The sequence below is a fragment of the Lonchura striata genome, chromosome 5 (assembly GCF_050655825.1).
Source record: "Lonchura striata isolate lonStrDom1 chromosome 5, ASM5065582v1, whole genome shotgun sequence".
NCBI classification, from domain to species: domain Eukaryota; kingdom Metazoa; phylum Chordata; class Aves; order Passeriformes; family Estrildidae; genus Lonchura; species Lonchura striata.
The window spans coordinates 37060319-37075028 of NC_140707.1; the positions used below are offsets into that span (position 1 = coordinate 37060319).

Below are 14710 nucleotides of genomic sequence, written 5' to 3' on the forward strand. Positions count from 1 at the left end.
AATGATGATGAACAGTGACCCTAATGCTGAGAGAACCATTTGTTCCTGCTTGATTTCAAACCCTTATATGAGTAACTGAAACTCTGCCCAGGGAACTATATTGGATTTTTTTTTTCTTCTCACTGAAGCACTTTCTTTGCCTATATTCAGGCTCCTGTGCATGGATTTAGAGGAGACCAGTATGTAAGACTGCTGGAAAGTCAGAAGTTGCTTCCACTGATCTCCAGTGTTGGGACATATTAGGGGAGTGTTGCAAGTTTGCATTTGTACTTAAAAGTTGTATAGGTAGTTCTTGATGCAGGGGAAAATTGCATATGTAGGAAGGCAAAAGCATACCCTATGTAAAGTCTGGTATCTTGTCTGCTCTCTTTCCTTATGAAAAAGTAATGTGCATTTGCAAAGTGGAAAAATCTGGTTCTTGTGAAGGAGTGATCCTGCAGAATTCCAGGTCCCAAGAGCTCAAGGAAGGGTTTCTTTGAAGCCTGCCCGCACAGAGGTGTCTCTGTTGTGTTCCATGGGGCTTAACTGCCTGTGGAACTGGTCCGATTGACTCCATGTGCAGATGCATAGTCTGGAACAAATCAGGATTGACTCTTTATGTACCAGGAATACCTGTAGCCTGTTTGATGTCACTGTTTCTTTTTGCATTCATTTCATGCATTTATCACTCAATCTTCACAAACTTTGCTTATATTAACAAAAAAGAATTAACATCAAAGGCAATATAGCATCATGACAACACTGACAATGGTTGACAATTTACACAGTCTTTTTCCCTGTTCCTTCACCACACTTTTATCTCTGAAGCTCAGGTTTTCTGAAAGTTTGGTGAAATCTCATTAAAGTCTGAGTTGATGTTGCTTTTACAGTGAGAATGATGACTGAATGGTAGAAGGAGGAGAAACTGCTGCTTGTCATGCCTTTGGCTGGAGTTGGTAAGGTTACATGCAGTATTTAGGAAGAAATTGAACTTAGTGTGAGAGGGGGAAGAGAAACTTGGTGGTCCAGGCTGTTGTCAAATGAAGGAACAGAAGATTATTGACTGATGGCTCAGTTGTGCTGTTGAAGCTGGTAGGAAATTAATCCTCTATATGTCCTGTTTGCAGGCTGCAGAAACACTTGCAGGTGTGTTCTGCTGCTAGTTCTAAGTTCCCTCACTATGGTTGCTGGTAGAGGTGCTTTTAATAGCCTCCCACCCACCCCCCGGGGCTGTACAATGGTATTTATGGCCTGCCTGGGACTGCCTTTCTTCAGGTGCATGAAGAAGAAGGCAGAGTGCAGATTCAGCACGTAGCCCCTGACAGCTGGGGCTGATGGGTCAGGAATGCAGCCCTGACAGCTGGAATTGGACTGAAGGCAGCCAGCACGGTGAGGAGGCCAGGAGGGGAGAGCAGGCAAGAGAGGCTCTGTGGAGAGATGGACAAATGCACGCACACTGTGGAAAGACAGCCTGTGGGGACCCCGGGTTGCTTGTGTTCTGTTTCTCCCACCATCATCCCTGTTCTGTTTGTCCAAATGTCTGGATAATTTTTAATAAATGTGTGCACACCCCAGTTATAACCCCTGTGCAACACACCTGCCAGAGCCATTAGAGCTGAGGCTCAGCACTTCCATTGGAATAACCCCCATCCCTCTGCTTTTATGCAGGTTTACAAATGTAATGTAATGCTTCCCATAACTCAGTGATTCAAAACCTTTCAGCAAATCAGTTCCTACTCTTGCCACTCTTGTGCCAAGGAGTGCCATTCATAACTTGTGGGAGATTGTTCCCTGATGTTCTTAAAGTGGTTATCTTGAAATCAAATTGCATCAAGTTGGCAACTGCTTGTGTCATACTATGATGGTCTGGTCAGGTGTTTTTCTGTTTTTGTTTTGCTTTGTGTTGTTTTTTTTTCTTCTTCACTTTATTTATTTATTTTTTTTATTGATTAATTGTGAGGGCTTGCTTATAGCTCTGAATCCTTTTTCCCATGAATATTGCTTTAAACTGGGCATTGGCTGGAAACACCTTAAATATCAGAGCATATCTGTGTAGTGGATTGCATGAAACGAGTTTCATGATCTTGCAGTAGTTCCTGGAGGGTCAATTGGGAAATTGGTATGGGTGTGCAATGGTGGCTGTGGGCAAGGCTTAGGGGGCTTACAGTGAGAGAAATGGAGACTGCTCTGTCAGCCAGACACCTCCTGAATGGGGGGTGTGTTAGAGCTTGGCTTGCTACTGTAGCCTTTTGCAGGTGGAATATTTTCAGTCTCCAGCTTGTCAATAAGTTACTCTTTCCTCTCACTGTTTGCTGAGGGAAGAAAGACTGGCTGGAGAAGAGGAAGAGGATAGAAAAACATCTTTAAAACATATAAAATACATATATGTAAAAGAAACTTAAAAGTGCATGTTCTGTATGCATATACAAAAGCAGGGGAATGCATTGGGTAGGTGAGAGGCAGAAACCAACTCTGGAGTTAAGTGGTTTTGTTGTTTCTGTGCTTTTGCAAGTCAGACACCTCCTTCAATTAATTCCATCCACCCATCTTCAGCCCTTCTCCTGCCAGACCAACAATAAAAACCCTAACTCCCCCCACCCCAAAAAAAAAAAAAAAAAAAAAAAAATCAGGCAGGGGAACCTGGTCCAAAGCCAGAGCTTAGCATGCAAAGCTGAAGTGCAAAATGAATATTTCACAGCTGTGTTGTAAAGCCCTGAAATGAAGGCTTTGCAGTGGAAATGCTGACAGCCCCTTAAGTAGAGCAGTATGCTGTAATTAGTGCTCTGTGTTTTATGTGCCAAACGAAGCTCAGCAGAACTAAATGTAAAACTTCAAGCCTTTGTTTTTCTGCAGCAGTAACAGGACATCAGACAGTGTGTTCAGACGATGGATTAGTGCCTACAACGTGTGCACTGCTCCCTGGAGGTTGGACGTGCTTTTTTGCGGTGGGGCTTGGGGGCAGCAGCAGAGATGTACAAACAGGGCCAGCTGTGAGATTTGGCTCTCTGTGTTGAATTTCACTTATGTAAGATAGACAGCCATTTCTTAAATGCTGACGCTGACAATGTACAGCTACATTTTCAGCATTTTCACGTATTGGATGCCAGAGTGTGTTGATACAACTTTGCTGTGTAGCAGGATGGAAAACATGTTGAAGGGCATGCAGAGGTGCTGAAAACTCTGGGAGCAGAATGTAGAGAGACACACAAACCACAGTGATGTTGTGAAACTCAGGCCTGATGTTGGAGCTCCCTGTGTGTCAGTGTATTGGACCAAAGAGCATTTGGGGTCTCAAGTTGATCAGTAAAGGCTTTTTTTTTTTTTTTTTTTTCCCTAAGACAAAAGAACAGATAACTATGTTGCTACTCCCCTCCCTTCGGTACCCCTGCAAGGTTGTTACTTAGTGACAACTCATTACTTGATGTGCTGGGGAAGGCTTTTCAAAGTAACCCTCCTGGGTCACTTATCTCAGGGATTTCTGTGTTCTTTGCTTTTTCAGGAGCACGTGCCTTTGCACATGCATTATTAATATGCCTATTTTCAAGAGTAGAGACGGATGAGGGCAGACACGCTGTGCACTGGACAGTAGATGAACTCTGATGGATGCTGTCTTGTCATGCTGATTCAATGCCGCCACTTAATTAAATGGGTTTGAATGTTAACTGTGTTATACATAGGCCCATGGGAAGGCTTTAAAAATAGAACTGTTCTGCTTGTGGACATTCACTGAAATAGCCATTCTGGAGTGGATTGGAATAGCTGTTCTGCAAGAACTCTCTCTGTGGATGCTCTTGATCATAAATGCTCACATTGGCATGGAGAGAAAGGGGCAGGTTGAAATCAAATGGTTAAATCAAGAATAGAATTTCCCATTCCATAGGAGAGCAGAATGAGGGCTGCATTTCCAAATGCAAAGCAGCAGCAGGTCTTATCTCTGACTTTTTTGAGTAAGGTGACCTCTTTGTTGCTCTATGTAAATTATCTTAGATTTCAGAAAGGCAGATTGAGAGTAAGGTATTAATAGGAAAAAATGGAAACCAAAACATTTGTATTATGTTATGTGGATAATACAAAACATTTGTATTATCCACATATCCACTTGCTGTGGCCATGCCTGGAAAGCTGCATGTGGTCTTGGTGTTTCCCCTTCATCTCAGGAAGAATGTAGGGGGCATGGAAGGGGCTTCACAGAAGAACTGATAAAGGATATGAAATGGCTTTCAGGAGAGCCATAAAGTAACTTCAAGAAGACTCTTATACTTGGAACACAGATGACTTGAGGTGATAGTATAGCTCCTTACAAAATCATGAACCACCTAAAGGTGATGGATAAGGACTGACTGCTCACTGTCTCTTCCCATACAAAGATTGAGGCATGTCAAATAAAGCTATTAGAAGTGAGGTTTAAAACAAATAATGAAAGATGGTTCATCTTGCAGTATACCAGATTGGTGGAGTTCCTTGCCAAAAGATGTGGTGAATGCTAAGCTTTTATAGACAGAGTGGATAAGCTCATGGTGGAGAGTTCTACTGAAATAAGTTAAAAATGGAGAATATCTATTTTGAGACTGGGAGACTGACAGGAGGTGAGAAAGAATGAAATTTATTTTCCTTGATCTTAATCTTTATCCATATATTTCTTGATACCATTCTTTCTGACTTTCCCCCTTTGCTTTTGACTGGAAATGGAAAAAGAAACCAGGGCTAGATATTATTAGTCTCTGATCCAAGGTGGCCAATCTTGTGAAGCCTGGAACAGGCATTTCTCCTTGCTGGACACGGTTTTCTTGGGCTGTAGCCTCCTGCTTAATGCTATAGGTACTAGAGTGTGTGGGCAGCCCTGTACAGTAACAGCAGTTTTCTCTCCTAAGTTGTCATTTTGAGCACTGGAGAGTAGCACAGATTCTTTCAAATGCTTTGCTTTTTTATTTCCATGTTTAAATAAATTGTGCTTGTAGTGAATGATGAGATTTGGGGCCCAAAAGAGAATGAAGATAGCATAAGAAGGCAGGAGGTGAGATAATCAAGTCAGAAAACTCTAATTTTTTAGCATATGAGTGTGAGGATGAGGAGCTGAAATACTGTTGAACTCCTATGTAGTCTTTTGCTGGTCTGGGGAGAATGGTGGGGTGAGTGGCAGCAGGCTATTATTCAGCTTACAGTCAAAGCTCTTTGAGGGGTGCCTGGTGGCCTAAAGTCTAAAGATAGCTTTCTCTTGAAAATGTCTCTTTCTCTCTTTGTTTTAAGATGAAGGCAGACCACAGAAATCTGCTGGTGTGCAAACAGGCACAGATACAGGAGCTCTTACCCAGCAGCAGGGATTCAATAGTGAAACTGTGCAACTGTAGGCAGAGTGCCTGTGACAGGTCAGGCAGGACTGTCAGTGTGATGGGATTGTCCCTTCTGGCACCCATTCTGGTGCAAATTATTGCTGTTCTGGGTGTGTTTACTACTGCTTTCTAACAGAGTCCTGCTTGGATGTGCAGGCAACAGTGTTTGTCTCCTGTAGTCCTGTGTGGCTTTGCAAGTGTAGATGGTCCCAAAGGAATTCAAGTGATGAGAAAGAGGAAGGTGTTTGTGGGTGGGGGTTAAATTGGGCTCATCCTTCAATGATTTCTGTGTTGTCCTTATAGCATATGGACGCAATTGTTCGTGATAACTTCCTCAAAACAACAGAAAGTGCTCACACAAGTACAAAACTCACTCTGAGACCTGGGTGCAGCTGGTCAGACATCGAGTTTTCTGAAAAGCCAAATGAAACTGGCTGGGGCTGTTCAGATCAGTCTTTCTGAAATGATTATCTGCACCTCAGTAGGAAGGCAGAGATGACATGTCTTCTTCCCCCAAGCATGGGCTTGCTCTGAGTGCTGTGTGGGATGTGCCTGATGGAAGAAAAGGCTGCTGTCAGATATGCCCTTTGACTTCCAGGTGGGATTGGGCTGCAGTGAGACCCTTCTTTCTGGGAAGGCCCAGCTGCTGTGAATACATATTGGTACCTTGAGTCCTGCAATCCAGGACTCTGCTGGTTTGGTCCTATCTGATGGTGTTGGGATTTGATGTGGAAGGAACAGGATAAGGGATCTGCTTCGGCACAAAAATTTCTTTGCATACATTTTTGCAGTTCCTAGTAACTAAATTTAGTTTTAAGCCTGTAAAATGGCTGAATATCAGATTTTGCAAGACAGGTATTAGTTGCACAGGTTTTGGTGCCTAAGAGTGTATATTGAGCGTAGAAATTTGAGTAAAAGTTGACCTCAAAGGAATGAAGGTGGAATGGTTTCAGATAGCAATGTGGCAGTGCAAAATGAGCTGCAGAAGTGTTTTGTGTGTGGATCAATTCAACAACTCTTGCAAGCTGCATAGAGAACCTTGACTGAAAATGCCAAATGCTATTAATAGAAACCTCAAGATGAATGCAGCTTGTCAGCCTCCTCTCCTGCATCTAATTTAGGTGCAAATGACAGGTTTAATCATGCAGTTGTTTCCAGGTTTGGTTGAGGGGGCCCATTAGTTGCCTGTGAAGGCCTGAGCAAGCAGTGACGTGTCCGACAACTGTAGGATGCAAACTGGGCAAACACAGGAGCCATTGGTAATGAACAGTGTCTTAGATCTGCAGGGGAACTCTCTAGATCCTGTGGTTAGCTCAGATCAGACTTGGGAAGGTGTGCAAAATAATGTATTTCTGACTGGGAAGTGCTGAAGTACTACTTGGGAGACTTGTATGAATGGCAGTGTTTCTGGCTGTGTAGGACTGTAACTGCCCTTACCACAGGAGGAACTGGTAACTTCAGAGATGGGATAATGGCAGACCTGTATCCGCTGATCCGCCCATTGCTGACAAATCTTAATTCCAGATTAGGAAGTTAAGGTTGATGTGTTTTTGTCCTAATTACCCATATTAAGAATTAATTTGTTTTAGCCGGCAAACTTCGAAGAATCCAGTTTATACTGTGTTGTTACCCGTTGTCTTTTTCTCTCTGAAATGTTTTTCATTCTCAAGTTTTGTGACAAGGTAACTATCTCCTACCCCTCTGTCACCTAGTCTGGAAGCTGGTCATGGGGAAAAAACTGTGGTGTATTGTGGGCATGTTCGTGGAGGTGGAGCTCACAAATCTCATAAGATCACATTTTAAATTTATGTGCACTCATTTTTGATGCAAGTTGGTTTTAATACTTGAGTATTATCAAGTGGATGTGCTGCCTTTAGATAGGCTTTGTGGCTTTCAAGTTCTTTACACCAGAAAGTTTTTGAAGTTAATACTGGGAGCAAAAGAGGGGAAGCCTTTTTTAGAAAGTTAGTTATGAATCTTTAGTCTAGTGAGGGTTATCTGTTTCTGTGGCACTTGGTCTGTGGTATGTACATATCAGAGGTATGGCCTTGACAGTTGTGTTTTTATAAAGGAACAGGTGGTCTGTTGGAGGCCAGAAGATACTCACTGGCAGTAAAATAACTAGACAGGAAGACTGAGCTTCTCCTTTTATGTCAAGCTGTATGCTGACCATAGGAGAAAGGTAGACTTTCCACATCCTAGCACAGCCACAAGAAGTCTCTTGGAAAAGCAGCAGGGAACCTCCACTGACTTTAGAGTGAGAGAGGAGGCTGGAGTAAGGGTGATATTTTGGTACTGGTGAGGTGAGGGTGTCATGACAAGTCAGGTAGTGCTTCTGTTTGCTTTCTCTTCTTAAAGCCTTAGAAGATTCAGATTGGTCTTTGGATGTGCAGCTAGATTGATCTAGTTGCAGGGAAAGGGTATGTTTTGGTTTTTTTTTTTTTTTTTCCTTTCCCTCCAAATTTGGTCTTCCTTTGGTTTTCCCAAGGCTAGCAAACAGGAAACAAGCAGAAAATTACATGTAGAACATGTTTTTCTGCTATTTTGGCCTTCTGGACATGTAATTGCCAGGGCTGTCTGGAGTGAGGGAAATGGAGGGGGCTGTCATTGGGCTGAGTAGGATGAGGGAGGAAGGAACTGTCTCCTCCAAGACAGGCTGCTGTAAGATCAGCTCAGCTGTGGTGTAAGACTGCACACTGAGAGGCTCGGTAAATGTCCTTGCAGAGCAAAAACATACCTGTTGGTGAAAGTAGGTTGCTGGGTATCTACACAGCCAAGGTCAAGCAATGCCTTTTAGGACAGTAGCAATTACAGCCAGACTGAGCTAAAGCCTGCACTGAGCAGTGTAATCACAGCATTGCTAAATTGATGTTTGCTGACAGCATCAAGTAATTGGTGCCTTATCTAGATGGAACTACTTGAATGGCACATGTCTCTTCCACTTCCTCCTTCACTGTCAAGAATGCATTTTCTGTAGGAATTTGAACCTCTTCTAGTTTGGGAACTGCTAATGCCAGAATCTCAGCAGCAGAAGCAGTGAGTTCTTTCTGCATGTTTTTGAGCTGCTTTAAAAAGATGTGTTTTGAAGTATTGTTAACAAGTATGGAAGAGTAGGTATCCTCCTGGCCTTCCCCACTCCTCTCCCCCACCTTGTTCCAATATTAAGTTGAAACAAAACTAGTTCCTTTCTTTATCAGTGGATTTGTAACTGCATTTTTAATTGCATGCTTTTTCTAAACAAAAATCCGGTGGAGTTTTGTAAAAGCCATGTTTTCAGAGGTTCTCAGTTTGCAAGGGCAGGGGAGAATTTGGTGGTTTCTCATAAAACCTTAAAGTACCTGGGGTATATTATATATATGAGGGAAAAAAAGACCAAGTTGTTCCAGAGATTAGAATATGAAATATTCCACTTTCCATGTCACTGTTTGAAGGCAGGCCAAATTTGAAATAACTGAAAGCATGGATGGCACCTCAGCCCTGTTTTACCTGCTGAATCAAGGTGGTTCTCTGTGTGGGGTTATTTCTGGCCCCTTTACCTAATAACCTGTGCCTTGAGCTCAGTGAGACCTTGTGTCTCACCCTGCAGTCAAACTCCTCAGGTCTGGTAAGGCTTTTGGTCAGGGTGGCGTGGGAAACCTGCCCCACCCCTGTCTTTTGTGATCCACCTCAGTATAAATGCAAGATGTTCGTCTTCAGGGCAGCTATTAAAGTCAGTAGTAATTATTACAATAGTAATTTCTGATGCTGTGTCCATGCCCCTAAGGCCTTAACCAAATATAACTTAGATGATGATAATTAAAAACAGAAGACTGTGACCCAGTAAAATCCTTGAGTTTGGCACAGACAGCAATGCTGAGGAGGAATGTATGCATCAAATATATAATAAATAAAGTGAAGCTGTGCAAATGTAAAGGAAAGAGAATAATTTTGTGTCGGACAAAATAACCCCAGGGCTGAAAACTGCTTTGTGCTCAGTGGTTGACTCCTTTCATGCCACAAACCAGATTTTGTGCAGTGTAATCCCACTGCAGCCTTTTTTTTTTTTTTTTTTTTTTCTCCTTTTATCAGCTTCTTAGTACTGAGGCCTTTATATCTTCCAGGTAGCTCTTCCCAGTCGCATTTCTTTTATTTTCCTAAAAATAGTGGAGATGTTTGCCTGAGGGGAGTATGGGGACATTTAGATAAGTCTCTTGCAAGGGTCATTGGTATGCAGCAGGCTTGTGAATCTTTATGATGTTCTGTCTCACCACTCCTGGCAAGGGATGCCTCAACCACTAGTTGTGATTTCCACCTCCAGCACTGGAGGAAAAAGGAACTATTCAGTTCCTAGGAATATGAGGTTGAGACCAGGCTGAACCAATTACTACTTGATGGAGGCAACAAAGACAATGTATCAACCTGGAAACTGTTTTCAGGAAAGAGCCAAAAGAGACAGTGGTATGTTGCTCTTATTGGAAGGATGGGAATCAGTGGCCGATGGATGTGCATCCCAGCTTTTCACCAGTACTATCTGATGCTTGCAATGCTCTGGCGTAGGTGGGTTGATAACTCGTTCTCTGTACCCCAGCAGTATTTTCCTATGCCTATACTGAAAGTTGAATGGAGTTACTTTTGTATCTGTTGCTTTTCAGTGGATTTCTGGGAATCAGGGAACCAGACCATCAGCATCTGTGTTATGGGTCTATTTGATCTGCACTCACATTTCATGGTACTGCCTGTTTTCTTTCTTGTATGCTCTAGGTGACTTTGGAGAAGGTGTTGGGCATAACCGTGTCAGGAGGCAGAGGATTAGCCTGCGACCCCAGAACTGGCCTCGTTGCTTATCCAGCAGGGTGAGTCACTAACCACATTCCTCAAAGCTAAAATAAACCATGATTGATACATTAACATAAAGATTCAGGGTGTTTCCACTATCATCTTCTGTAGGAAGCCTATTTACTGCTCTTTAAACACCAGAGTAGGATAAGACTCAGCACTGTTAGCAAGGGAGAAGGGTTGCATGAACAAATTTTAATGAGATATCTTTTAATGGAACTCCTCTCATTTGTCTTGCTCTAAGCTGGGAGTTAAATACATTTTATGGACTTTTCAGTGTGTTCTGTGGTGCGATGAACATAGGCATAACTCAGTGTGATTCTCAATCCAATAAATACCTAATGGAGCAAATGATTCTTTCAATGAATTGACAGTAGCCTTCTTGTAGATGCCCTGCAGTTTATGACTTGCCATGTTCCTCAGCCAAATGTGAGCAAAGATTTCAGGCTTACAGCCTGAACCTGCTTATATGTGGGTTCTTTGAAGTGAAACACATCTTTCAATTGTGGTCTAAGTTCAAATAGAGGTATCCAGAAGGAGACTTTGATGGAAAGCAAAGGAGCTACATACAGGGACATGGGTGAGAGCTGGAGAGGTCTGCTGCAATGCAGGAATCAATATGAGTTTGTCTCTCCTTTGAGCTTGTTCTGCTGGTCAGCAAGCTGAAAGAGCAGGCAAAGGGCACTATCTCCAAGTCATATTGCATGAACATACTCTTGAGACTTGAAAGCTGGAATTAGAAGACAAGATCTTCCACATCAGTTGTAAATTATGTTTTCAAGGGTACCATAAATATACTAGCAGCATTTAATGATTCTGTGTTTGTGGCTAAAATGAGAGATGGAGTCAGTGAAACTGGCTGGAAATCTTTGCCTGACCTGGTGATATCCCAGTTCACCAAATAACAGCATTGCTGTGGTTGGGGGAGCCTCTTGAGATCATGTAGTTAACCCTCATGCTTAATCAGGGTCACCTCTAGCAGGTTGCCCAGACCTATGGCCAGACACCTTTTGAATATCTCCAGACATGGAGATGCCACCATCTCTGGGCGCCATGTTCCAGTGTTTGACTACTCTCAAAGTAATACAAACAAAATAAAAACACAAAAATAAAGGGGTTTAAAAATGTATTTTTTCTTTGTGTTCAAATGGATTATGATATGTTTTAATCTCTGCCTATTGCCTCTCTTTCTGTCAGTGTCTGTTAGTTGTCTGTTAATTTGCAGACAATTAGAGGTCCACATCAGTGTTCAACAGCATCTGTTATGCTTGTACTCTTTGGAGCCAGGCAAATATATTTTGATGTGTTTTGCCTCTTCCTGTGTATCTTTTCTGATACTGAATATGTTGACACTTGAGGTCAGCAAAGAGAGAGAGAAGAAAATGAGTGCACTAAGCAGGTATTTTGTGCTCTTGCATAGCTGAAGGTAGGTTAGTTTTGTTAATAGCAATGTTCTTTGATGAACATGCTTAACATTGATTTAATCAAGTGTGAGTACACCTGGGGTTTCTTTTGGCTAATTAAGAGGTTAGGGCTTTACAGGGGAGTTCCTATCCTTACTTGTTGGTGGTAACATTTCATGGCCTGGGCAGGAATATACTAGATGTGTGTTCTAAAAGTTTAAAGGCTTGTATGACTTGCTGCTTTTGTGCCATGGCTGGCCTGATACTGTTGTGATATGGTGCGGTCAAGACAGTCTCAAGTTAACAATCTAATCATCTTGTTCAGCTTGGGTTTTGTTGGTTTTTGTGGGATTCTTTTTAGTTTGGTTTGTTGCCCTTTTTTTTTTTTTTTTTTTTCCCCATTCTGATTTCCAGTGAATGTCTCTTGATTTGGAAGAATCCTGGTCTTTCTGGTACACTGGCTTCATTTTGTATATTTCTGTTTCTATTTGAATTCGCAGACTCACAGAATAGGTAGGGCTGGAAGGGACTATACTGGGTCATTTGATGCAACCTCCCTGCTCAAGCAGGGCACAGGATTACATCCAGATGGTTCTTTAATATCTCCAGTGAGGGTGACTCCACAGCCACTCTGTTCAGTAAAGAACTGAACTGTCATCTGCACAGTAAAGAAGCTTTTTCTCATACTCTGGTGGAAGTTCCTGTGCATCAGTTTCTGCCCTTTGCCTCTTGTCCTGTTGCTTGGCACCACTAAGGAGAGTGAGAGAGAGCTCCATCCTCTGACACCCTCCCTTGAGACACTGATAGACACTGATGAGGTCTCCTCTCAGTTCTCTTCTCAAGGCTGAGCAGGCCCAGCCTCCTCAGCCTTTCCTCATAAGAGATGCTTCAAGTCTCTTAATTATCTTTGTAGCCCTTTGCTGGCCCCACCCCAGGAGCTCCATGTCTCTCTTGTACTGAGGAGCCCAGAACTGGACACAGCACTGCACATATGCCCTCACCAGGGCTGAGCAGAGGGGCAGGATCACCTCCCTGGCCCTGCTGGCAGTGCTCCTCCTGATGAACTCCAGGTTCCCACAGGCCTTCTCGGCCACAAGGGCAACAAGGGCTCTGTTGTCCACTGGAACCCCCGTGTCCCTCCTGGCAGAGCTGCTCTCCAGCAGCCAGCCCCAGCCTGTGCTGGTGCCTGGGGTTGTTCTTCCCAGGTGCAGGACCCTGCATTTGCCCTGGCTGGATTTCAGACAGCTCTTCCCTGCCCATCTCTCCAGCCTGTCGAGGGCCTTCTCAAGGGCTGCACAGCCCTCCGGGGTACCAGCCACTCCTCCCAGCTTTGTGTCATCAGTGAGCTTGCTGAGGAGGCATCTGCTCCTTCATCCAAGTCACTAATGAACAAGTTAAACAACACTGGGCCCAGTACTGAACCTTGGGGCACAGCAGTGGTGACAGGACTCCAACCAGACCCTGTGACATTGCTCAGATACATCTATGCATTTACTGGACACCAAACAACTTACATGAGTGTGATGTAGCAGACTGGGCATGGCTCATGCACAGTTTTTTCATGATCTGTGCATGCAACTTAGTCATCCTCAGTTGTACTCCAGTGATTTCCCCATCCTACTGCTTGTGTACAGAGGTTTTGCAATGCTGACATGCAGATGCTTTGCTCTTCCAGTCCTAACCCTAAAAGCTGAATTTACGTAACAATGCTGTATTTTCCTAAGAACACTTTCAACATACCTAGATTGATTTGGTTGAGATCAAAACAATTGCCCCAGGCATTGTGACTTCATCCAGGTATACAAGCAACTATGTGAATGAGGACTTCTGCATAAGAAGCTTTGGCATTCTTTGAGCATAATCTTCATTTGGGTCTCTGGTTTGCCTAAATATTTTTTTTTTAATGTGATTGTTTTTTCTGAGTTTTCTCTTTCCTGGAGTTTCTGAATCTCTTGGGAAGTTTCTTAAACTGATGAAAGAAGCAATTCCCAATGCAACAAAACTCATTCCAACTCCACTATTGTGCCAAAGAGCTGAGTGTTACATTTTTTCATTTTCTTCCCAATGGCTTTTGCACATATCCTTTCTCTGCTTTGACCCTAATGAGGCTCCCTCTCTGGCAGTGTGAGACAGCAGCTGTGCTGATCCTGGTATGTTTTTTGTGGGATGCTTTTGTTGTAGGAGACCTTTCTTCATGTCAGTGATAAAGGGCTAAAGGCATTGAGCGTTGCAGATATTCCAGGCTACCACTTTGATGTAAAGCTCTTGTCTTGGGAGATAAGACAACATAAGAGGGAAAATTGTATCCTCTGCAAAGGTCTTGCATCTGCTGCCTGCATTAATCTGTTTTTATATTGTCAAGTGAAGCAAACCCAAAGTTGCTTAATTGGATCTTTGGGTTTTGCAGTGACTAACAAAGTTGTTCTTGTGAGGGGAGTACAGAAGTATTCCTAATTTTTTACCTCTTGTGGTAGGACCAATGGTCTGGCCTTCTTTTATTTCAATTCCCCTGCTTTTCATTTTCCCTGCTCTTCTCAGTTCATTCTCTTTTAATTTTTTTTTTTTTTCAGTAGCTAGTTGAGGCTCTGTTTCCTAGAAACAAGAAGAGAAACAAAACTAAGAAAAGCCTCTGGGTATGACTAACATTAAAAAAGAAAAAAATGGGTCTGTAAAATGTCTATCATTTAAATTCTAGACCAGTTACTAAGATAGCTTTAGTCAGCTTATCTGGTTTTAGTGTTTTGTTTACTGCTGTTTTTTAGGCCTTGTAGGTTGGTATGACTGATTGATTTCACTTCTCATTGTTCTTCTTGGCTCTCAGCTGATCCTGATAGCTGGTTGGGAACCTGATCTTCAGGCATTTGCCTGCTTGAGGAAGCATCCTGTGCTTTTTCTTCTGAGGAGCAGGAACATAGCACTTTTTGCCTTTAGTGTGCAATGCCTTTTAAACACTATGCTGTCATGCTCTGGTCAGCTTAAGCATCCCTCTAGTTCTGCTCATCAATTTGGAGCCAATCTGATAGATTTCAGGGATTTTTTACATTAGTGTTCCTCGCTGAGAAAACTGGTATTTGATACATAGCATGTGTGCTGAGTTCATCAATCTCAAACTGCATATTCTTTTGTTCTTTCCTCCTTTCAGCTCTTTAATAGTTCTTTACATACAGCAACTCCTGTGAAAGG

At 42.8% G+C, this 14710-nt stretch overlaps 1 protein-coding gene across 7 annotated transcripts in view; it reads left to right on the plus strand.

Moving 5' to 3' along the window:
* The window catches only part of MAPKBP1 (mitogen-activated protein kinase binding protein 1), a 100567-nt gene that overhangs the window by 18973 nt on the left and 66884 nt on the right, over positions 1-14710 (plus strand). For all 7 annotated transcript variants that reach the window (XM_031505018.3, XM_021533486.3, XM_085580302.1 and 4 more), the window contains exon 3: positions 10050-10141. In XM_031505018.3, coding sequence (XP_031360878.2) covers positions 10050-10141 — 92 coding nt within the window. The remainder of the gene's footprint in view (positions 1-10049; positions 10142-14710) is intronic.